Source organism: Stenella coeruleoalba, assembly GCF_951394435.1.
Source record: "Stenella coeruleoalba genome assembly, chromosome: 6".
Taxonomy (NCBI): Eukaryota; Metazoa; Chordata; class Mammalia; order Artiodactyla; family Delphinidae; genus Stenella; species Stenella coeruleoalba.
Window position 1 is genome coordinate 103,034,136 of NC_137151.1, and position 25,071 is coordinate 103,059,206.

Sequence of the window (25,071 nt, forward strand, 5' to 3'; positions counted from 1 at the left end):
TATGTTCAAATGCATTTGAGAATGATTAAAAACAATTGTACCACCTAAGAGTTAGGTATTTGATATGAAAAGAGAACATATGTATAAGTACATAAAAACATGTGATTAGCAAAATAGGGGATGAACTAATTATCTTAATTTAACAATTTAAACATTCATAGGAATAATTTAGGCCTTGGAAGGCAAGCTAATGTGAACTCAAGCTATATTTTACATATCATCATATATTGTACGTATGCTTATTAATAAGCACTAATTTATTCTGTTTCCTCAAAACATTTTCTTAATCAATTGTTGTTTTAGCAAGCACTTTATCACAAACATGACAATTCCCTGATGATGGTCTATGAGATGCATAATCAGAACGAGATTCACTGATAATACATTATTCACTAAGATGACACTCTCCAGGAAGAATCTATTAAAAACCAATCTAGGAAACTCAGTAAGTTTTAATTTATGGGTATAAAACTTCATGTGTCCTCATAATTGCTTTACTAACATATTTTATACAGTGTTGTGCACAGATTGCTTGGCAACAAAGGGACATAAGCCAGAGAAATCAAACAAGTTTACCTTCCAGACAGCATACAATACAACATAACTTACACCAAAGTCTTGGTCTGGCATTCTTGAACATTCTGTACTAAATGCCAAAGTGGAATCACTGGACTATTCCCTAAAAGTAATGAAATGAGAATTCTGAAGCTCCCTCAGCACTCTGCTTATTGTGACAATGGAACCATGAAAAAAATGCAGTGAAGCTTCTAAGTGAAAGTTAACATCAATTGTTGGTGTTTATTGTTGCTACTGTTTTGAAATTACTGTTTTGAAACACTTGTTCAGCAACTTCCAGATCAAGCTTCAATCCCGTGTCTGGTGATAGGCAAGGGAAAGGGTCTCAGTTCAAGAACTGCTGAGCATCTTCTGTATACTTTTAACATTTTTCTTCTCTTTCCTTCTTCCTCCCTACTCATTTCTGCAATACACACTTTTGTTTCACTATAAAATTAGGATAGACAAATTAAGTTTCTTGTGACATTAAGAAAAGAAATTACTGTGTATCTACATCATAAGAGCTATAATCTATAATTTGCTTATTTCCAGAATTAAGTGCCAAATTGAAAAAAAGACTCAGTTCTAAATATATCTGTGTGTTCTCTGGATATTTGAGAGGGGGAAAAAAAATTCCTGTGTGCAATTTTAGCAACAAAAATAGCTTATTATTTTATGATTTTTAGCTTAAAATGAAACTAACGCTCTGTGTGTATGAAATTTCATTAACTATAGCTCACAGAATTGTCTGCATGTATTCAAAAGAATAGAAAGACCTTTATCAAGGATATCAAAATGTAATTAAAAAGTGACCCCTACAAGCTATAAATATTAATTTTGAGGACATAAAAGTGTCCTCTTCTAAAATAAAAATCATACAGATTAGCATATAAATTGCTTTAAACGTGCATTTGTAAATCTTATAAATCTTGAATAATTTAGCTTGTAAACAATATAAACTGTAAAACAGTTAAATTCATAAATTTGTGTGATTTAATCTTGAAATTTATATTTGAGAAATAAAATGCAAGTGCCCCCAATCAGAAGACTCAACGATGCAACAACACACATAGGTAATCACCGTAAATTCTGGAAGGATGCTGTTAGCTTTTTAAAAGATATCTCAATATGTTCTCCTTCATGTTGTCCAATAAACCTCACTCATAATATAAATTGTAATCAGAAAGACATAATTCGTTTAGTAGAACAGAACAATCCTAGTTAATTAATAGCCACCCAGTGAAGAAATGACTTCTAGGAAGTCAGAGTATCTTTCTTAATCCTAAAATGGCAAAATTTGATCTTATCTTAATAAGATATTAAAGACTCAAGGTGCCTGAGTCAAACCAGGATGGAGGGGAGGACCAGAGAGTGAAAGGGACAGCTGCCAGACTTACAAAGCAGTCGGTATCCTTAGGTCCCGAGCAGCCTCCAGCACATTCTCGGTGACAGCAGTCACTAACGTAGGGTCCGTAGCACCTGCCATCACACTGTTCTGCACAGACAGTCCTTGTCACTGCAGAAGACAGAGATAGGTCCTCATCAAAGTCAGCCACCAAGAGAAACTTCTAAGGGGATTTGGAGTAGCTGAGAAAAGTTGAGCCCTGGAGAAACAATGTACTCAACTGTCATTGACTCAGCTCAGCAAACATTTACTGAAGGAAGTCTGCAATTGATCAAAATTACTGTAACACCCAAAATTACTGCAAAATTAAAACCCTTCAAAATTAATACACGAATTTGTTTTCTATATTCTTTCTTGTTCCAGCAAATACTTAAAGGCTTTACAAAACTCACACAACTTAGCAAGAAAGAATCAAATTTAGAACAACTGAATGCGACATTTTGGCAGGTCGTGAAGGATGGAGTCAGCAGCGAAGTCAACTTACAGTGTGCACACTGAGGGCCTGCAGCGGGAGGTGTCCCCAGGAGTGAGTGCAACATTTTTGGTAGTCAATGCAGAAAGGGGAACAGAAACTTTTACATGATTCACATTATATCATTCCTATCAGATACATCGATGCTAGATAGGTGATAAAATGGATATGTGACTGACAAATAGGTAGGTAGGCAGGCAGACAAAGAGAGATAGATAATGGATCTGTAGTAGCACAACTGTTTCTATTCCTGAGATTTAAGTGAAATTTCTTCTAAGAGTTCTGAAAAAGGAGGGACTTGTGTAAGGAAGAGTGCAACACAACAGGAGGAAGGAAAGGATGGAGGAGGGAAAGAAGGAAGGAGGCAAGGAAGAGAGAGAGGGAGGGAGATATATTCATAACAAACACAACAAAAACTTCTATTAGTTTTTTCTTATAACATCCTTCAATCCAAGCTGACAGCAGTATGTCAAGGTATACACTGGACATCAAAATTATAGCATTGAGGGACACATTTCTGCTTATCACACTTATTCCAAAGATATATTTTTAAAGTATTTAGAGAAATGAATTTTACAGCATATGTGTAGCACATCATTCCTTTGCTTCTGTATTTCCACTTCAGCCTTGTTTCTTCCCACCTCTTTGAGTTCTTCATAGCTTCCTTCATTGCTATCATAGCAAGACACCACACTCTAGTGTTCCTCAGAGCTGGTCTTCACAATTATCTTTGGTCTAAGGGCTCATATACCTGGATGAAATCATTCATCTCTGCTTTGCATACTGCCTATAGGTAGATAACATCAGATCCAGATCTGAATTCTCTATTGAGATGCAATATGTATTTCTAGGTGTCTACAAAAGTTCTCATTTAGATGTACAAAATGGAATGTATCATTTCCCCACCTCCACCATCGAGTATATCTCTCTTATTTGTTCCCTTACCTCAATTAATGATAGTACTATCTATCCAGTAGCTCAACTAAAATTTGGGGACATGTTTTCTATTTCTCCTTTCCCCTCACCCTCACTTCTCATACCTAATAAAAATCCCAATTACTAGCAATAGATATTTTTCATTACTGTCTCTCCTCTCTACTCCAACTTTGTTCTGAGACTTAGCTCTAAATTATTACATAGACTTCTAAAAGATTTCTCAGATCACAATCCTCTATGCCACTCTAAAAGTAATGATTGGAAAATATGGGCAACTGCATATAAATCAGTGTTGTTTCACAGTATGAAGCTTACTTCCCATCTCTGCACTAGAGGAGTAAACCCTTAGCAAGGAATAGAAGTCCTCTATCAATTGACCATCATTTCTACCGGCATCTCTCACTACTTTCATCGTGATCTTCACATCCAGACAGAGAAATACCACTTGTGGTCCCCAGTTCCTTTCATGGTACTCAACTGTAATTTTCACTGCCTTTTCACAATGCATTCCTTCATGACGAAAAGAACCCTATCTGCCTTCTCTGTCTAGCAAATACTCATTCATAAGATCCACTTAAGGTGCCATTTGCTCTGAAACCTTTTCAGACACATCTCCACCCTGAGTTAATCTGACACACTTGCTTCTGAGCAAGTAAGCAGATGAATTAAATCTACTCATTAACTCTTCATATTCATACATGTGCTTTACATTAACATTCCTATCTTTTAACCAATTGTTATATTTACCTAGATGTCCTAATTAGTAATTAATACCATATAAAGGAAACACTTTTAAAGACACTTTTGGAAAGAACAGATTCAAATATAATTCCTCTCTTCCAGATTCAACGAGGCTCTTTTGATGTATTAAGAGTTGCTCATTGAAATGGCAGACATATGTTAAGTAATCAAATTACTAGGTTTGAAATCAGTGTTACCACAGGACAGTCTACTAATTTGCTTTTAGTTGACAGGCTTTGCTCAGCTGGAAAATAGCATGAAGTGAGAGAGCAATCATATCCTATAAATCATATCATGTTTTAATCCTAGACATATATGTCTAAGTGTTAATTTCTCTTTTTAACTCTATGGTGATTTAAGGTAACTATACAAAATGTTTCCATTTCTCTTTATTTATATACTTTGGTCTTTCCTACCAAATGAGGAAATTAATGTATATAGTATTTAAAGAAATAACCATGATTTTATTTTTATAAATTATTTATTAAATGTTCATAAGATAATCTCTCTCATTGAGTACACTATTTAAATATAAAAACAATATGTTAGAAAAAGAATCTAACGTAGTACAACCTTAGGTTCAATAATTGTTATACTGTGAACTTTTAAAACATGTATTCAAATTATTCAATCATATGTGTTGTCAACTATAAATTTTTCAAAATAGCAATTTCTTCCATACAGTGGTCACCTATCTCACATTTTCTCAGGACATTTTGATGTTAGAGATGCCATTCCATTTCAGAAACATGCAAAGAAACATCCTTCTAAGTCATTATTTTTTAAAATTTTGATTTACGATATTAAAAGGGAATTCTGGGATTTGTTTCAAAAGCAGTCTACAATTATTTTTTTTCAAAAGGTAAGATACATTTAACACTAAAAAAGCACTATTTGTTATCATAGTTTTCACACACCTAAAGTTCAGTAAGCATGAAACGTATTTAGAAATCTTTGCTTGACAGATAATAAGTAAGCAAAAGGACAAAGCAATAAGCTTAATCTCTAAATAATGATGAGATACTGTTAAGAAACATTTCTTCACATTGTTATGAGTTTTGTTTCCAGAAAGAAAACTTTCCCTTTGTACAGTCTGTTTAATGGCACTTGCTGATTAATAAGCATTACTTAATATGAATTAAACACATCAAACTATAGTCATATTTTATTATGATGAAAACACAAAACAAAAAACAGGTTCTGAAATCAATCAGATAATTCACTTAGCCTCCATGGGAACATTAACTTATAATTGCTTTGGTTATTTTAATTTCCATCCTTGCTTGACTATTATTTCATTAGAATTTTTTTTCCCTATATTTATTATCTTTTCTAAATTGCTTCATTGGGTACATTACAATATTTGGGTTGAACTTTTACTAGCTTGTTCTTTAGTGGTACATCACTAACTCTGATTGCTTAACATAAAAGATAAAACCTGGGAAATTAAAATGCTTATTATATTAGGGTCAGTAAATTTGAAATTGGAAACGGGGATTCATTCAAAATATCCATGAGAATCAGATGGATATTGGGTCCTTAACATTCAAGGAACCAAGCATTCTGTAGTAGTAAGAGGATGCTGCTGAGAGAATATCTATCATCTCAAAAAAACTAAATTATCTATAAGTAGGTTTATTACATCAGCATTTCACTAATAAAAACAAGGGCTTAATTACTTCTTAACATATAATAGTAACTACCCTTAAAGTTACTCCCTTAGAAGAAATTAATTTTATTTGAAGAACTTTAGCAATTTACTAATCAAATATTTACTGTTACTTCTTATGAGTGACAAAAGGAAAATGAACATTCATAAATGATGCAAAACAGAGCATTGACATCACGGTGACTAAACAAAAGGATCTCTGCCCATTAAAAAACAAATGACGTAAATTTAGGCAAAGTCTTTGCGTTTTCTTCCTACATTTTACACCCGGCCCCTTTTTTCCTCCGTCCCATCCATTCCTCCTTCATCATCTCCTCCATCTTCGCACCCTCAGTGCCTTCTGCTTCCCTTCACTTCCTCTACCCAGTGGCTCTGAACCAGGCTTTCTATTAGATCACTGAACAGGATTCTTGCATCAGTGAAAATTTTGATTCAGTTGATAATCAGTGGGGCCCAAGATTTTCCATTCTAATGAACTCCCAGGTTATGTCACTGCCTACTAGTCCACAGACCTCATTTGGAGTAGCAGGATATAGAGTACTTTAAAAAAAAAATGCCTGGGAATCACCTAATTCCTATTAAATCAAAATTACCTGCCATGTTCTAGGATTTGATACTTTTAATAAGCTCCCCAGGTGATTTCCAATATGCAGTCTAGAGCTGAAAACCATTATTCTATCTAGTGAAAATGGGAAAAACTCTAGGTTATTTCCAGCATTTGATTGATTGACTAATTATTCTTTGTCTGAGATTTAATCACACTGACTGTCCTCTTCCTTTAATTTCCTATTGGTGTTGTTAAGCCCTCTATCACTAATAGGGAGATTAAGCAAACACAACTGATGTGCAAGCAGGTAGGAAAATGTGGGAAGAAAAAGACCTAAAGTGGGAACAGAAATATTGCTTGGCTAATTCTGAAGGCAAAACTTTCAGATAAGTAAGAGACAGTCAGAAAACTGTTCCGTTCTCTTACCCAGCAGCTGTTTATGTGACAAGTATCCTGAGCAGCCCCCAATTACATTGCTAAGCATATTTTAAAGCATGCTTATTTCTATTTCATTCTATTTCAGTTAGTATTCAATGACCTGCACCTCTATGATGCCTAGATTATTTCTGTTTATTGACCAAATTTCGACAAACTGTGTCCGTGAAACACATTGTGTCCATTAAATAGATGGTACTTCAGTGGAATGGTTTTAGTGTTAGGCTGTTTTCAGTTACAAACTTGGAGGTTTGAGCAAGAAGAAAAATGCTTGGGTTAAAGCAAAGGTGATTTGGGTTGGATGTGAAGAATTTATTGACTATTAGAGTGATAAAAACACTGTAATGAGCCACTGAATGGGCTTCTTGAGTCTTTATTTGTCAGTATTTAAGGGCAATCTCTTCTGAATGCTTTAGACCTCCACTAAATGAAAGACAGCGGGCTTGATGAAATGCTCTCTAGAGGTACCCTCTAGTTCTACAATCTAATATTTACTCCTATGAGTCGTGAAATTGTGACCGCCCCCCGCCCCCGCAAAATGAACGTTTTGGGTTTTGTAACATGCTTCTAGAAAGCTACTATCATCAGAATCGACTTTAAATGAAGCAAATAAAGCTCAGAGACCATTCAAGAATATTACTTCCAGAGCATGCTGAAATGTGTAGAAAATCAGGTTTAATGACACTAACACTAAACTATATACCACTATTAATTTTCCCAGGGGAGAGTAATTGGACACATCTGTGTGTCCAGTGCCTGATAGACTGTAAGAATTACATAGAAAGATACCTGGTCCTCTTCCTACTTTCTGATTCAATAAGTCTAGGGAAGGGACCAGAAAATTCATTTTTTTATTGGGAGCCCCAAGGTTTTCAGCCTTTATAAACCAATATTTTAATACCTCTCCTCTAAGATACTCTCTCCTTCTTATTGTGTGGCTACTACAGGAAGGGTAAAGCATTTATTTAGACGGGAAGGCAGAGATGGAGATAGGTCTTAAACTGTACTGCTGCTTCCTATCTCACATTAGATCACAGAATAATTGACAATAATTGTTGCTGCACAGAGTCAAGCCTCAGGATACATAAAGACTATATCCTGATCTGGACAGGGAAGGAATTTTGAATTTTAATAATTTAATATTTTATTAATTATTTTAACCAGTAGCATAAGGCCTAATGCATTGAAAAAAAGGCTAAGTAGAATTATAAAAACATATCTGGGCTTTCTAAACTACCACAGTTATACCCATTTTCACATCACAGAAGAAAATATAACATCATCTTTTATTTCTAATTAGTCTGGTGATAGCTACTCCAAAGGAACTGACCATTCATACCATAAGGTGAACACCCCTACAAGTATTATAATGGTTTAATCTTATATGCAATAACTGCTACAGCTCACCTGAAAAACATGGCAGATACCTGCAAAGCCCTTACTGAAACTGACATTCAGAGTCAGTTAGTAAAAGTATGCCTAAATTTGGCAGCTACTAATCAGGTTTGACCCTTGTCCCAGTTAATTCCCTGGTGACCCATGGGCTATGACATGATAATATTGCTAGTTATGTCATATAGGAAAGGAATCTTGTCTAATCTATTCTTCATCAACAGCTGCTTTATTCATTTATTTAATGAATTTTTATTCAACCTATTTTTAAAAGACATGCTCAGTGGTTCATTAAGGGACCTTAAAGCTGATTTTAAATTACCCTCCTGGCCACCAGGGAAATTCTCCCTTATTAACAGGCTATTAACATCAGCAAAGTTTATGAGTCAGGATTAAAAAAAACAAAAACAAAAATAATATTGCCCTATTACATGAACTATAAAAGTATTCTTGAGGGTGAGTGTGAGTTTTTGCATAATCTTTCCAAGACTCTATATATAGATTCCAAGATAATAAGGGACGTGTATGAATTGGCATAATGAAACCATAAATAGTATTTAAAAATATATTTTTACATTAGAATTGATGGCTACACCTTACATACACAAATAAATGATATACTAGAAATAAAGTGATTAAAAAATGGAATTATCTTATCATGGATGTGTTACAAACCAAAAAATGAGGAAAGGTTGACATTCAACTTTTCCAAATCACCTTGCATTATAGCAGACCAAACGTCTCTATATCCAGACTTGATGAAAATGAACACACACACACACACACGCACACGTGCACACACACACACACACACACACACAATCTGTTTTGCTTATCCTAGTTCCCCATCCAGAATATCAATAGACTGAAATAAAAACAATCTCTCCTACCCAGTATATATCTGGATGAGTTTCCTTCTGAAATTGGCCCAAAAAAATGCCAATTTTGTAATGAAAATAATCAGAAAATATTAAAATGGAAAAGAAAATATTAAAACAGAAAAACTGAGCAAAGACTATGAATAGAAAGTTTAAGAAAAAAATAGAAATGCTCAATAATTATGTAAAAAAGACATTTGACTTCAGCTATAATCCAGGAACTATAAATTAAATCAGGGAAATGTTGTTGTGTACATAACTCTTAAATGAAAAAAAAAATCTAGTTTTCATGCAGGTTAAAAATTGAGCAAACTATTGGTGTGTATCAAAATTGATACAAGATTTTTGAAGAGTAATTTGCTGCTAACAAATTTGTGTATGTAAATTCACATGTGACCAAGCAGTTTTATTTCTAGCAATCTGACACAGAAAAATGTGTACATATGGACAGATATGTATTTAAAATGCTCACTGGTTGTAATTGAGACTAATAGAATGTAATCTAATGTCCACTAAGAAGGAATTTGTTAAGTAAATTACAGGTCACCCAGAACTTGGGAAACTCCTGCAGGACTAAATAAAGAATGAAGTTAATCTCAATCGGCTGAAATGAAAGGATTTTGAAAATATAATGTACAATGAAATAAAAGTGATAGAAGAGTAAATATAGTGTACTCATTTTTGTAAAACAAAATCCCAGAATTTATATACACTTATGTGAATAAATATACACATGAATGTACACATATATACCAAACATTACCATAAAGTAATCACTTTATGGAAAAATGCAGGTTGGGGGGAATGGTGCTCATTGATGGGCATACATTTTCACTTTTAATTCTATACATTTGAGTATGACAAAAATTTTTCTAAAGAAAACTATAATATGAAATAATCTATGCATTTGGCAGAGCAAGTTAATTATCCCAGTGTTACAGATGAAGAAATTAACATTTCAAAAATATTTAACTAGGGCTTCCCTGGTGGCACAGTGGTTGAGAGTCTGCCTGCCAATGCAGGGGACATGGGTTCGTGCCCCAGTCCAGGAAGATCCCACATGCCACGGAGTGGCTGGGCCCGTGAGCCATGGTCACTGAGCCTGTGCGTCCAGAGCCTGTGCTCTGCAGCGGAGAGAGGCCACAACAGTGAGAGGCCCGCGTACCACAAAAAAAAAACAAACAAAAAAATAACTAGCTTATCCTAGGTCACATGATTCATTATAAAGTAGGGTTTTAAATTAATTTCCAGAATTGTATATATCTTCCTTAATATGTTTACATTAAAGAGCCACAAACAATAGGTGTCTAAAGACCAAAGGGGGTGAGGGTGGGAGGAACATAGTTCCAAAAACTGTTTAAAATACAACATGGGAGAAGGAACTAAGATGGTGGAGTAGAAGGACGTGCTCTCACTCCCTCTTGCAAGAACACCAGAATCACATCTAGCTGCTGGACAATCATTAACAGGAAGACACTGGAACTCACCAAAAAAGATAACCCACAACCAAAGACAAAAGAGAAGCCACAGTGAGATGGTAGGAGGGGTGCAATGACAGTAAAATCAAATCCCATAACTGGTGGGTCGGTGACTCACAGACTGAAGAACACTTATACACAGAAGTCCACCCACTGGAGTGAAGGTTCTGAGCCCCAAGTCAGGCTTACCAACCTGGGGGTCTAGAAACGGGAGAAGGAATTCCTAGAGAATCAGATTTTGAAGGCTTGTGGGAATTGATTGCAAGACTTCGACAGGACTGGGGGAAACAGAGACTCCACTCTTGGAGGGCACACACAAAGTAGTGGTGCATTGGGACCCAGGGGAAGGAGCAGTGACCCCAGGGGAGACTGAACCAGACCTACCTGCTAGTGTTAGAGAGTCTCCTGTAGAGGCAGGGGGGTGGGGGGCTGTGGCTCACCGTGGGGACAAGGACACTGGCAGCGGAAGTTTTGGGAAGTACTCCTTGGCATGAGCCCTCCCAGAGTCGGTCATTAGCCCCGCCAAAGAGCCCAGGTAGGCTCCAGTGTTGGGTTGCCTCAGGCCAAACAACCAACAGGGAGGGAACCCAGCCCCACCCATCAACAGTCAAGTGGACTAAAGTTTTACTGAGCTCTGCCCACCAGAGCAACAGTCAGCTCTACCCACCACCAGTCACTCCCATCAAGCCTCTTAGATAGCCTCATCCACCAGAGGGCAGACAGCAGAAGCAAGACTACAATCCTGCAGCCTGTGGAACAAAAACCACATTCAAAGAAAGACACACAAGATGAAAAAGCAGAGGGCTATGTACCAGATGAAGAAACAAGATAAAACCCAGAAACACAACTAAATGAAGTGGAAATAGGCAACCTTTCAGAAAAAGAATTCAGAATAATGACAGTGAAGATGATCCAGGACCTTGGAAAAAGAATGGAGACAAAGATCAAGAAGATGCAAGAAATGTTTAACAAAGACCTAGAAGAATTAAAGAACAAACACCTAGAAGAATTAAAGAACAAACAAACAGAGATGCACAATACAATAACTGAAATGAAAACTACACTAGAATGAATCAATAGCAGAATAACTGAGGCAGAAGAACAGATAAGTGACCTGGAAGACAGAATGGTGGAATTCACTGTTGTGGAACAGAATAAAGAAAGAAGAATGAAAAGAAATGAAGACAGTCTAAGAGACTTCTGGGATAACATTAAACACAACAACATTCTCATTATAGGGGTCCCAGAGGGAGAAGACAGAGAAAAAGGACCCGAGAAAATATTTGAAGAGATTATAGTCGAAAACTTCCCTAACATGGGAAAGGAAATAGCCACCCAAATCCGGGAAGCGCAGTGAGTCCCACACAGGAAAAACCCAAGGAGAAACACGCCGAGACACATAGTAATTAAATTGGCAAAAAATTAAAGGCAAAGAAAAATTACTGAAAGCAGCAAGGGCAAAACGAAAAATAACATACAAGGGAAATCTCATATGGTTAACAGCTAATATCTCAGCACAAACTCTACAAGCCAGAAGGGAGTGGCATGATATACTTAAAGTGATGAAAGGGAAGAACCTACAACCAAGATTACTCTACCCATCAAGGATCTCATTCAGATTCGATGGAGAAATCAAAAGCTTTACAGACAAGCAAAAGCTCAGAGAATTCAGCACCACCAAACCAGCTCTATGACAAATGCTAAAGGAACTTCTCTAAGTGGGAAACACAGGAGAAGAAAAGGACCTACAAAAACAAACCCAAAACCATTAAGAAAATGGTCATAGGAACATACATATAGATAATTACCTTAAGCGTGAATGGATTAAATGCTCCAAACAAAAGACACAGGCTTGCTGAATGGATACAAAAACAAGACCCATATGTATGCTGTCTATAAGAGACCCACTTCAGGCCTAGGGACACATACAGACTGAAAGTGAGGGGATGGAAAAAGATATTCCATGGAAATCAAAAGAAAGCTGGAGTAGCAATACTCATATCAGATAAAATAGACTTTAAAATAAAGAATGTTACAAGAGCCAAGGAAGGACAGTACATAATGATCAAGGGACCAATGCAAGAAGAAGACATAAAAATTCTAAATATATATGCACCCAACATAGGAGCACCTCAATACATAAGTCAACTGCTAACAGCTATAAAAGAGGAAATCAAAAGTAACACAATAATAGTGGGGGACTTTAACACCTCACTTACACCAATGGGCAGATCATCCAAAATGAAAATAAATAAGGAAACAGAAGCTTTAAATGACACAATACAGCAGATAGACTTAATTGATATTTATAGGACATTCCATCCAAAAACAGCAGATTAGACTTTCTTTTCAAGTGATTATGGAACATTCTCCAGGATAGATCACATCTTGGGTCACAAATCAAGCCTCAGTAAATTTAAGAAAACTGAAATCAAATCAAGTATCTTTTCTGACCACAACACTATGAGATTAGAAAAGAAGTACAGGGATAAAAAACGTAAATAACACACACACATGGAGGCTAAACAATATGTTACAAAATAACCAAGAAATCACTGAAGAAATCAAAGAGGAAATCAAAAAATACCTAGACAAAAACGACAATGAAAACACGATGATCCAAAACCTATGGGACTCAGAAAAAGCAGTTCTAAGAGGGAAGTTTACAGCTATACAAGCCTACCTCAAGAAACAAGAAAAATCTCAAGTAAACCATCTAACCTTACACCTAAAGGAACTAGAGAAGAAGAACAAAAAAAAAACCAAAGTTAGCAGAAGGAAAGAAATCATAAAGATCAGAGCAGAAATAAAAGAAATAGAAACAAAGAAATCAATAGCAAAGATCAATAAAACTAAAAGCTGGTTATTTGAGAAGATAAACAAAATTGATAAATCATTAGCCAGACTCATCAAGAAAAACAGGGAGAACACTCAAATCAATAAAATTAGAAATGAAAAAGGAGAAGTTACAACAGACACCACAGAAATACAAAGCATCCTAAGAGACTACTACAAGCAACTCTATGCCAATAAAATGGACAACCTGGAAGAAAAGGACAAATTCTTAGAAAGGTATAACCTTCCAGACTGAACCAGGAAGAAACAGAAAATTTGAACAGACCAATCACAAGTAATGAAATTGAAACTGTGATTAAAAATCTTCCAACAAACAAAAGTCCAGGACCAGATGGCTTCACAGGTGAATTCTATCAAACATTTAGAGAAGAGCTAACACCCATCCTTCTCAAACTCTTCCAAAAAATTGCACAGGAAGGAACACTCCCAAACTCATTCTATGAGGCCACCATCACCCTGATACCAAAACCAAAGATACTCAAAAAAAGAAATATACAGACTAATATCACTGATGAATATAGATACAAAAATCCTCAACAAAATGCTAGCAAACAGAATCCAACAACACATTAAAAGGATCATACACCATGATCAAGTGCGATTTATCCCAGGAATGCAAGGATTCTTCAATATACGCAAATCAATCAATGTGATACACCATATCAACAAATTGAAGAATACAAACCATATGATCATCTCAATAGATGCAGAAAAAGCTTTTGACAAAATTCAACACCCATTTATGATAAAAACTCTCCAGAAAGTGGGCATAGAGGGAACTTACCTCAACACAATAAAGGCCATATACAACAAACCCACAGCAAACATCATTCTCAATGGTGAAAAACTGAAAGCATTTCCTCTAAGATCAAAAAGGAGACAAGGATGTCCACTCTCACCCCTATTATTCAACATAGTTTTGGAAGTCCTAGCCATGGCAATCAGAGAAGAAAAAGAAATAAAAGGAATACAAATTGGAAAAGAAGAAGTAAAACTGTCACTGTTTGCAGATGACATGATACTATACAAAGAGAATCCTAAAAATGCCACCAGGAAACTCCTAGAACTAATCAATTAATTTGGTAAAGTTGCAGGATACAAAAGTAATGCACAGAAATCTCTTGCATTCCTATTCACTAATGATGAAAAATCTGAAAGAGAAATTAAGGAAACACTCCCATTTACCACTGCAACAAAAAGAATAAAATACCTAGGAATAAACCTACCTAGGGAGACAAAAGACCTGTATGCAGAAAACTATGACATTGATGAAAGAAATTAAAGATGGTACCAACAGATGGAGAGATATACCATGTTCTTGGATTGGAAGAATCAATATTGTGAAAATGACTATACTAACCAAAGCAATCTACAGATTCAATGCAATCCCTATCAAATTACCAATGGAAATTTTTACAGAACTAGAACAAATCATCTTAAAATTTGTATGGAGACACAAAAGACCCCAAATAGCCAAAGCAGTCTTGAGGGAAAGAAACAGAGCTGGAGGAATCAGACTCCCTGACTTCAGACTATACTACAAAGCTACAGTAATCAAGACAATATGGTCCTGGCACAAAAACAGAAATATAGATCGATGGAACAAGATAGAAAGCCCAGAGATAAACCCACACACCTATGGTCAACTAATCTATGACAAAGGAGGCAAGGATATACAATGGAGAAAAGATAGTCTCTTTAATAAGTGGTGCTGGGAAAACTGGACAGCTACATGTAAAAGAATGAAATTAGAACACTCCCTAACACCATACACAAAAATAAACTCAAAATGGATTAGAGACCTATATGTAAGACCGGACACTACAAAACTCTTAGAGGAAAACATAGGAAGAACACTCTTTGACATAAATCATAGCAAGATCTTTTTTTGATCCACCTCCTAGAGTAATGGAAATAAAAATAAATAAATAAACAAATGGGACCTAATGAAACTTAAAAGCTTTTGTACAACAAAGGAAACCATAAACAAGATGAAAAGACAACCCTCAGAATGGGAGAAAATATTTGCAAATGAATCAACGGACAAAGGATTAATCTCCAAAATATACAAACAGCTCATGTAGCTCAATATTAAAGAAACAAACAACCCAAGCCAAAAAATGGGCAGAAGACCTAAATAGACATTTCTCCAAAGAAGACATACAGATGGCCAGGAAGCACATGAAAAGCTGCTCAACATCACTAATTATTAGAGAAATGCAAATCAAAACTACAATGAGGTATCACCTCACACCAGTTAGAAGGGGCATCATCAGAAAATCTACAAACAACAAATGCTGGAGATGGTGTGGAGAAAAGGGAACCCTCTTGCACTCTTGGTGGGAATGTAAACTGATGTATCCACTATGGAGAACAGTATGGAGGTTCCTTAAAAAACTAAAAATAGAATTACCATATGATCTAGCAATCCCACTACTGGGCATATACCCAGAGAAAACCATAATTGAAAAAGACACACGCACCCCAACATTCATTGCAGCACTATTTACAATAGCCAGATCATGGAAGCAACGTAAATGCCCATCGACAGACAAATGGATAAAGAAGTGGTACATATATACAATGGAATATTACTCAGCCATATAAAGGAACGAAACTGAGTCATGTGTTGAGACATGGATGGATCTAGAGACTGTCATACAGAGTGAAGTAAATCAGAAAGAGAAAAACAAATATCATATATTAACATATGTATGTGGAACCTAGAAAAATCGTACAGATGAACCAGTTTGCAGGGCAGAAGTTGAGACACAGATGTAGAGAACAAATGTATGGACACCAAGGGGGGAAAACCGTGGTGGGGTGGGGATGGTGGTGTGCTGAATTGGGCGATTGGGATTGACATGTATACACTGATGTGTATAAAATTGATAACTAATAAAAACGTGCAGTATAAACAAACAAACAAGAAAAACCAACTAATACTAAACTTTCTTTGGGTTATTTGTATGAAATATGTTAATATAAATGTTTCAGACATTACATGAAATTTCTAAAAATCTTATATGTTCTGGTATAATGTTATAAGTCATAATTCTAGTTATTACTTTAAAATGTATATCTCAGAAATAACTTAATTTTCTTATCAATTGCATTATTATGTACTTTCATCAAATCTTTAACCGTGGTCATTTTTAAGTCTTTTGTCATTTACAGACAGTTCTGGGTGTACTCTGATGCTTTTGCAAAAATGTTCCTATAAAAGGGTTTCATCTTCAAGGAATTCATGGAAAAGACTTTGACAAGTACAGGTTTCTGGTAACTGACTATACTGCTGAACTGAATGAATAACCATTTTCAGAACTCTAATGGAAAACTGATGAATTCATAAAAGTGCTAACTAAAGATCAAGATAAAAAAAAATTAATTCCATGGGACTGAGTGAACTGATGAGGATGATTATAATTTTTGTGACTTCCTGTTTGAATAATAATAAAAAAAAATCCCACAAGGACTCAGAGGCAAAAAATATACAAATCAATTTTCACTGCAAAGTAAAGGAGCTGTTACAGTGGAGGATTCCTGGACTGAATGTCAATATTATGACACAGTATGAGTGTGTTTCGTGTTTGGTAATTGCAATCACTGTTGCTTTTGTTGTGGTCATCCATTTACAATGCTTGGTGTCAGTTCAGTTATCTCTTGTACAAGTAAAATACTGTGTGTGTGTGTGTGTGTGTGTGTGTGTGTGTGTGTGAAAATAAATAAAAAATAAATTTAAAAAAAGGTTTCAGCCATAAGATAAATAAGTACTAGAGATGTAATGTACAACATGAGAAAGATAATTAACACTTCTGTACTATACATATGAAAATTGTTAAGAGAGTAATCCTAAGAGTTCTCATCATAAGGAAAAAATGGTTTTTTTTCCTTATTTCTTTAATTTTGTATTGATATGGGATGATGGATGCTCACTAAACTTATCATGATCATCATTTCATGATGTATATAAGTCCAATCACTATGCTGGACACCTAAACTTATACAGTACTGTATGTCATTTATATCTCAGTACAACTGGGAAAAAAATTAAATTCTAAAAAAAAAAATACAACATGGAATAACTAAAATGATCTACACATAACTGCTTTACACTCTTGAAAAATAATTAGTTCTATAGTCATTTTAAGTAACAACACAATTACAAATGATGAGTAATGAAGACTAAGATATTTTTCAAATTTATAGCAAAAGCCATAGAAATAGGATTATTTTATATTTAGCACTTTATAGACCCTTATATATGATTGAATTTAACCTACTGGTTTTAAAGAGGAGAAAACTGAGGCCCAGATAGGGCCAACATTCAAGTCCATGTCTCAGTAATAACAGAATTTTAAAGTGGAACTACCTTAGTACACCAAAAACACATGCTTCAAGCATATACAGAAGAATGTTTTCAAAATATTACTTTTATTCTCATAGAATGTATGTTTGAGTTTATTTTTTTTTAAAGGATAATCACGCCTGCCTAAAAGTTAAATGATGTTCCTTTTCGGTGTTTTTCTAACTTTTTTCTTTTTTCATCACAATTTATAGTACAATTTTACATCATGGCTCAGTACACATATCCATGATGAAAAGTTTTAAGGCATTATATTGACCCTAATTATGTGCAAAGCATTTTGATACTGTCTTTTCTATTCTATTGTAATCTGGTTTATTTTATACTAATCTATTCTATTTCAATAAAAATTTAATGTTTGTCAGGGTCCACAGAAATGACTTTACAATCCACTAACGAGTTGCAACCAGTGATTGGAGAGTACTATTCAATTGTATGGACAAAGGTCAAAATAGAAAATTAGGGAACTAATCTTAGTGCTTCTTTTATATATGTGCAGCAAATTGGCCTTCTAACGAATTCAGGAACGTAAAGCCACTGGACATGAATTTTCTTTTTCTGAGGTTTTATGATCCCAGAGGCTATGGAAATCATTGCACAACAGTGCCTGCCACAGTGCTTTCCCTCCAGAGTTGCATCACTGAGACTGGTGATTCCCAGAAGTTTGTGTTTTATACTCCCATCGTCACAATGAAAATTTGGGGTGGTTAAGTCTGATTTTGTCCTACATGGCAGTGTGTTAAACTGTGGGCCAGTATAAAACACATTTGGGATTCTCTTTGAGTAAAATTTTTATAGAAAATGATGTATCTATAGATATTTAAAGGTTTTATGTATTATTAATATATCACTAAAAATTATCATCTCTCTGATATAGACAAAACTTTGGACATCTCCGAAAATTACAAAAAGAGTCATAATAAAAAGAGTATAATTTTTTGTTGTTCCTTCCTTTTTTAAAATTCTGAAATTACATAAGCAATACATGTTTTTAGAGAAATATGTCACTATAAATATGCAAAATTTTAAAAATATTTTCTTACCACATCAATAACCAATGTCAATTTTGGGGTGTCTATATGCTGACCTCCCTGTTATAGCTCCATGGTAGTGTGACAGTTAAAAGAGCATAAAATACACATCCATAAGTAATTCACTGGGTGTCTATCCAAAAGAACTGAAAGCAGGGTCTAGAAGAGATTTGTATATTCATGTTCACAGAAGCACTATTCACTATAGCCAAGAGGTGGAAGCAACCCAAAGGTCCATCAGCAGATGAACGAATAAACAAAATGCGATAAATACAAAAAAAAATAATAATTCAAGACAGTAACTGCGATTGCTTCTCTCTGTATATTTTTAATCTTCACAAGGAATTATCATTCTTTTTAACTTTGACAATCTAATTATGAAAATAATTAGTTTTTTAAAAATATTATGTAATTGTTTATAAGTGAAGAAAACATTTTTTACAAATTTCTTGTGAAAAATTTTAATTCTCTTAAATTTTATTAAAATACTTTATTTTAAAAATATAAAACACTCTAATATAATTAAAATAATCTTTTTCTTCTTTTAAAATTTCTACCTTTTATGTCATGTTTAAAAAAAAAGACGCAGATGTAGAGAATAGACTTGAGGATACGGGGAGGGGGAAGGGTAAGCTGGGACGAAGTGAGAGAGTGGCACTGACATATATACACTACCAAATGTAAAATAGATAGCTAGTGGGAAGCAGCCACATAGCACAGGGAGATCAGCTCTGGGCTTTGTGACCACCTAGAGGGGTGGGATAGGGACGGTGGGAGGGAGACGCAAGAGGGAGGGGATATGGGGATATATGTATATGTATAGCTGATTCACTCTGTTATACAGCAGAAACTAACACAACATTGTAAAGCAATTATACTCCAATAAAGATGTTTAAAAAATAAAAAATAAAATGACAAGTCAAGCTTTAATGGTGATAAAAGGGGGAAAAAAAAGTCATCATGTCATAGCTTTTACCTACATTTTTCTAGTACTTTCAGTTATTTCATGCTTTTTTAACTTTTCATCTACAATCTATTTCATGCTTTTGTAACTTTTCGTCTACAATCTATTTCATGCTTTTTAAACTTTTAGTCTACAATCCATCTATAATCTATAGTCTTTCTGATGCCTTTTAAACTTTTAATGTACAATTCATCTCATGTTTTGTTTTATGGTGGGGATCTAACTTTATTTTTTCCATACTGTGAACCATTTGTTCTAACACTATTTATTGAATAATCTATACATTTGCATTAAAAAATGTTAACTTTATAAAAACCAAATTACCGTATAGACTTTAGACCCTATCCAAACTTTCTATTACATTCCATTGAGCCAATTCCATTCTGAACTAATACCATACTGCTTTAATACTTATTACTTTTTAACATTTTAAGACTTGGGGAGTGTCCTTCCACATAGCTATTCCTTTTAAATGTCTGGCTATTTTATTAAATGTATTTTCCAGGAATACTTTAGATTATTTTTGTTCAATTAAAAACAAAAGGAAACATTGGGAATTGACTGAAGATGGTTAAATGCATAGCTTAATCTTAGAACAACTGACATTTTCATCATTTGAGTCTTCTCATCTTGCAGTGTGGTAATTCTTCATTCATTTAAGTTTTCTGTTATGTCTTGGTAAAATACTGTGGTTTGATTTTTATTTTAAATTATCTGTAATTACCTGTAAGTGTCAGAGTCTGTCTTTCTGTCTCTCACCTCCACCCCCCCCAGTCAATGAAATTAAATACACCTTAAATACATGCAACATCCTCACTGTATAGAAAAATAATCTCCCTGAGTAACAGTTATTTCAGTTCAAGAAGTATTCAAATCAGAACAAAACCTGAGTTATTCTTAGAGTCATAATGCTCTATCATCTCCATTAAAACAAACTTCAGGGCTTCCCTGGTGGCACAGTGGTTGAGGGTCAGCCTGCCGATGCAGGGGACACAGGTTCGTGCCCCGGTCCGGGAAGATCCCACATGCCGCGGAGCGGCTGGGCCGATGAACCATGGCCGCTGGGCCTGCGTGTCCAGAGCCTGTGCTCCGCAAAGGGAGAGGCCACAACAGTGAGAGGCCCACGTACCGCAAAAAAAAAAAAAAAAAAAAAAAAAAAAAAAAAAACTTCATGGGCAAAAGGACTTTGGATAAACCAAAAATAACCATTATCAGTGAGGTAGTAACATGTGAAAATTATGTTTCCAGTTTATCTTTTATAACTTCATGATGAATTAATATAGGGACTATTTCTCTTGGAAATATCTATGTTAATGTACAGAAGCATCCATGATACCATTATAAACTGTTAAATTTAATGCATAAATTGCTATTGGCTTGAGAAATGGAGTATGTCTGATATTTAGGAAATTCACATTTATTCTAATACAATGAGTACAAATGTTACTTGACATAAGCACAATTGACGAGTATCCAGTATCCCCTTCTTTTCTTCCTCATCCCCATGCCAGTTACTTAATTCTTCCTCCAGCTGAACCAATTACGTCAATAAATAGATGATACACCTCAGATTAATGCAAAGCAGAACTCTAAGGAGGATATTTTTCTCCAGGCTTGTGCAACTCCCTAACCATGAGAGTGGTATGCAAGTGCTTGCTTTTCTGAGAATGACATCTCACACTTCTTTTTTCCACTCCTGTAGCAAACAGTGAGTGTTCTGTTCATCAAATGACACTCTCATATCACATGTAGATAATTTTGAACTCGTCTATAGTCAAAGATAGTATTATAATGACAGTCAACTCTTTTGCTGCAAAACATTCAGAATAAATGATCATTACTACCATAATAACAAAATTCTTCTAATCGTAATATTTTCAGATATTTCTGACTTTTCTTCTCAATGTACTCTCAATAATCCTTCAAATGTGTAGTACTCACTCTCTGATCTCACTGCTGGGTTACCTACTTCTACCCAACCCACAGTTTGCACTCCTGCGGTGTAAGTGCCTGACATTAGGCTTTTGATTGTCAAGGCATCCATTTCAAAGACATCCATCTCAGATGAACATATTGCCAGCTGTATGACACAGCTGCCAGTATAACACCTAGAAAAGAAGCCAGACTGCCCCCACTCATGAAGTTCCCCTTTCAGAAAGCTCTAAGTAACCTACATAACTAATGTTTTAAGTGACCCCGCTTTTTCCATTCCCACACCTGAATTCCTGCTCTTATATTTTAAATTTGCCAATAAAGAGTGAATCTGTGAAACCCTAGGTACCCCACTCTCAACTGTAATACAGGAAGAGCCCCAGGTTCATACTTTGTCTTTCTCTCTACCCGTGACCTCGCCGTGTAGCCATTGAGCCTGCCATACCTCCAAGACCTGTGAGTGACAACCCTTGCTTTTTCAAAGTTCCCTGATGGTCATTGCTGAGGTGTGTCTTGAAATCATAAGAACCACAAGGACTCATCCAGCCACAGTGTTGACTCTGGTCCAGAAAATGTCTGTGGGTACTCCCCTCAAGTAGTAGGGGGCCAGGTGAGTGCCTCAGGCATTCCTAGTAGATAGCATCACTATCAATAGGCTAAAACTGCCACAAAACAATTCTCCCAAACTATCTGTACATAAATCTGTGTCTATGACTATGCCTGTATCATCTATATTTACGGCTAATAAACACGCACATGCATACACACGCAAATATCCGAACCATGCAAAAAAGCATGAACAAAAATCATCTTTTTTCAAACTTTTCATTTTGTAGATGAGGGAACTTAGGGAAACTGAAGTCCTTGAAACTGACTTAGTTTAAAGCTAGGACTACATCTCTCTTGATGCCCTCAGTTCAGTACTCTTTTTGACCTTTTCAAACATCCCTCGGCTTTGTCTTGTACCAGAGCATTTCCAGAGAACAGGCACAATTTTATATACTTTCTTTATACCCCTTGAGCCTTTAGCATAGCATTAGATGATATTTCCTGAATCACATTAAACAGTATTTTACAGAGCATTTCAAATAACTGTACCTCCTATAGTTAAAATGAACATCCCTTTCTTTAAATCTGAGAAAGATCATCAAATTACAACAAATATTATCAACTTATATCAAAATGAACAGCATATTAGGAGAGATTTTTCTCTCATTTTCCACAAGGATATTTTTGAGTCACTTTTGGAAATGTTTTAGATGGGCATAATTTTAGAAATGTATGCAAATAAAGAGTCTATCGTAGTGTTTCCCTTAATTTTACAATATCTCCAGAAACTACAAATCCAAAAAAAGGAAAAAAAAAAAGGAAATAATTGAAATCAATAAGAAAGCTTATGGACATGTAAAGTTATTAGTAAAATACAAAGGTTTTAATTAAAGATGTTGGCTTTTAACAAAGGCTTGCTGTTATCCTGATTGATCGAGCCTGCTGGCTCAGCGCTTTCTCTTTTCCCCATTAGCTCCCACTTGCTTTTCTCTGCTCTAATTGGATATTTACTACATTGGCACCTTCTTTTTAAACAGGGTTTGTTCCACAAAGATTGTAAATACGACTACACTTTAGCAAACTGTATCTGTAAGCATGTATGTAAGTATAATTAGTATATTATTTTCATAATTTGTCATTTTGGTTTTGCAATCTATAGGAAACTTTTGGAAATTTCATGGAAAAAAGTATAATTTAGTTTCAAGTTGCTACATTTTCTTGCTGAAATTTTGAGGAACAAAAATATATAATTATTTTCTTAGGTTTTAATATTCACTTCAAAGAAGTTCCAGATATATTTTAGAATGAATAAAAGTAGATATAGATATATAGATATTTCTAAACTTTGCTCTAGAACTGAATAGAATCCATAAGCCAGAGCAAGTTTTTTTCCTTTTATGAAACTGAAATTTTTAATATATTGCAACTACTGAAAGTAATTTTCTGTGTGCACAAGCATAATAAATTAATGAGAAAAATGCTAAATAATTTCTATTTTTTTCCTAGCATGTTCTATAATGTCTGTATAGAAACAGTAAATAACATAAAGTGTTGTTTGGAACAAGTTTTTACTTTGCCAATATAGTAGTACCCTCCATTCACAATTATCTACAACAGAACAAATACACTGCTTGTATTAATTTCAATGCTACTTTATTTTTAATTAAAAAAAAAGATTTTGAGATAACCTAGCTAGGAAGAATACTTTAGAAGTAAAGGGTAAATTCCCCAGAAGTTTTCTTTTTGTTAAAATAATGCCTTAGCTTCAATCAATTTAATGAACATTTCAGTGGTCAAAAGACATCTGTTTACTCCAGTAATTGAAACATGCATTTCCTCATTAATTTATCTTTTTTGGTGTGACACTTTGATTTAAGAGACAAACAATTTTTTAACCTATTGTCAAGTGCACTTTATTTTTCAATTAGTTTCTAAGCAAGAAATGTTACTTATAAAGCAACTAGAAGACTGAAGAATAGATTGAGTGGTAATCAGCTGAGAAAATTTTAGTTATACAACCAGCAGTTAAAGACAATTATAACTACTTTAATACACAATGTGCAAGGTTGGGGGAATCAAACTGTAATATTTTGATACAAGCTCCCCTCATCCTCTAAAACGCAGTTCCTAACTGAGATGACAAAAGGAACGTGTAAAATGAAACAACTACCCAGGCTGATAATAGGAAGCTGGAGAAAGCTGGCCTGATATTGTGCTTAAAGATAAAAAAGGATATGCAGCATCTATTTTATATGAGATGTGTGCTTCATATATCTTGCAGGGACAGAGATAACTTCTTTCCTTTAATCATTATTATTTATTTCTTAAAGCTTAGTCTCTCTCACACCTAAACCTACGAGCTCAAACCTTAGGACTCAGTTCTTATGCATAGAGAGAGTTGTCATTCTTACCAGTAAGCCTGCTAAATAATACTACTATAAGCTTCAGACTTCACACAGCAGATAGGTTTGTCTCCCCTGACATGAGTACATTAATCCACTGAATCAATTTACTTAAGCTGTGCTGTGGAGCAATGCGGACACGATTTAACTGAGCTTAAAAGCACTTTCAAGTTTGAGTCACGGCTCCATGTATAATGCAGGCCCACAGTATTCCTTCATAAGTTCTATTATGACCTTTTGCAACTATGTGAGAAATATTTCTGTTAGGTTTATAGGGTCATGATGATCTAACATCAAAAAGGATTTAAAAAGAATGAATTTAAGTTATTTTAGAAAATCAGACTCATGAGTAAAACAGTAAGAAGGGAACAGCTGGCTAGATTCTACCAGCACAATGAACTTGCTTTAATATTTATAAAATTCTTTAGGTTGTCTAAGTTTGTTTTTTTTTTCTTTTTTTAGG

At 34.9% G+C, this 25,071-nt stretch overlaps 1 protein-coding gene across 4 annotated transcripts in view; it reads right to left on the reverse strand.

The window, feature by feature from the left end:
• Positions 1-25,071, reverse strand: part of ERBB4 (erb-b2 receptor tyrosine kinase 4) — a 1,115,448-nt gene that overhangs the window by 312,355 nt on the left and 778,022 nt on the right. For all 4 annotated transcript variants that reach the window (XM_079925304.1, XM_079925305.1, XM_079925303.1 and 1 more), the window contains one exon: positions 1,953-2,071. In XM_079925304.1, the coding sequence (XP_079781430.1) occupies positions 1,953-2,071 (119 nt within the window). The remainder of the gene's footprint in view (positions 1-1,952; positions 2,072-25,071) is intronic.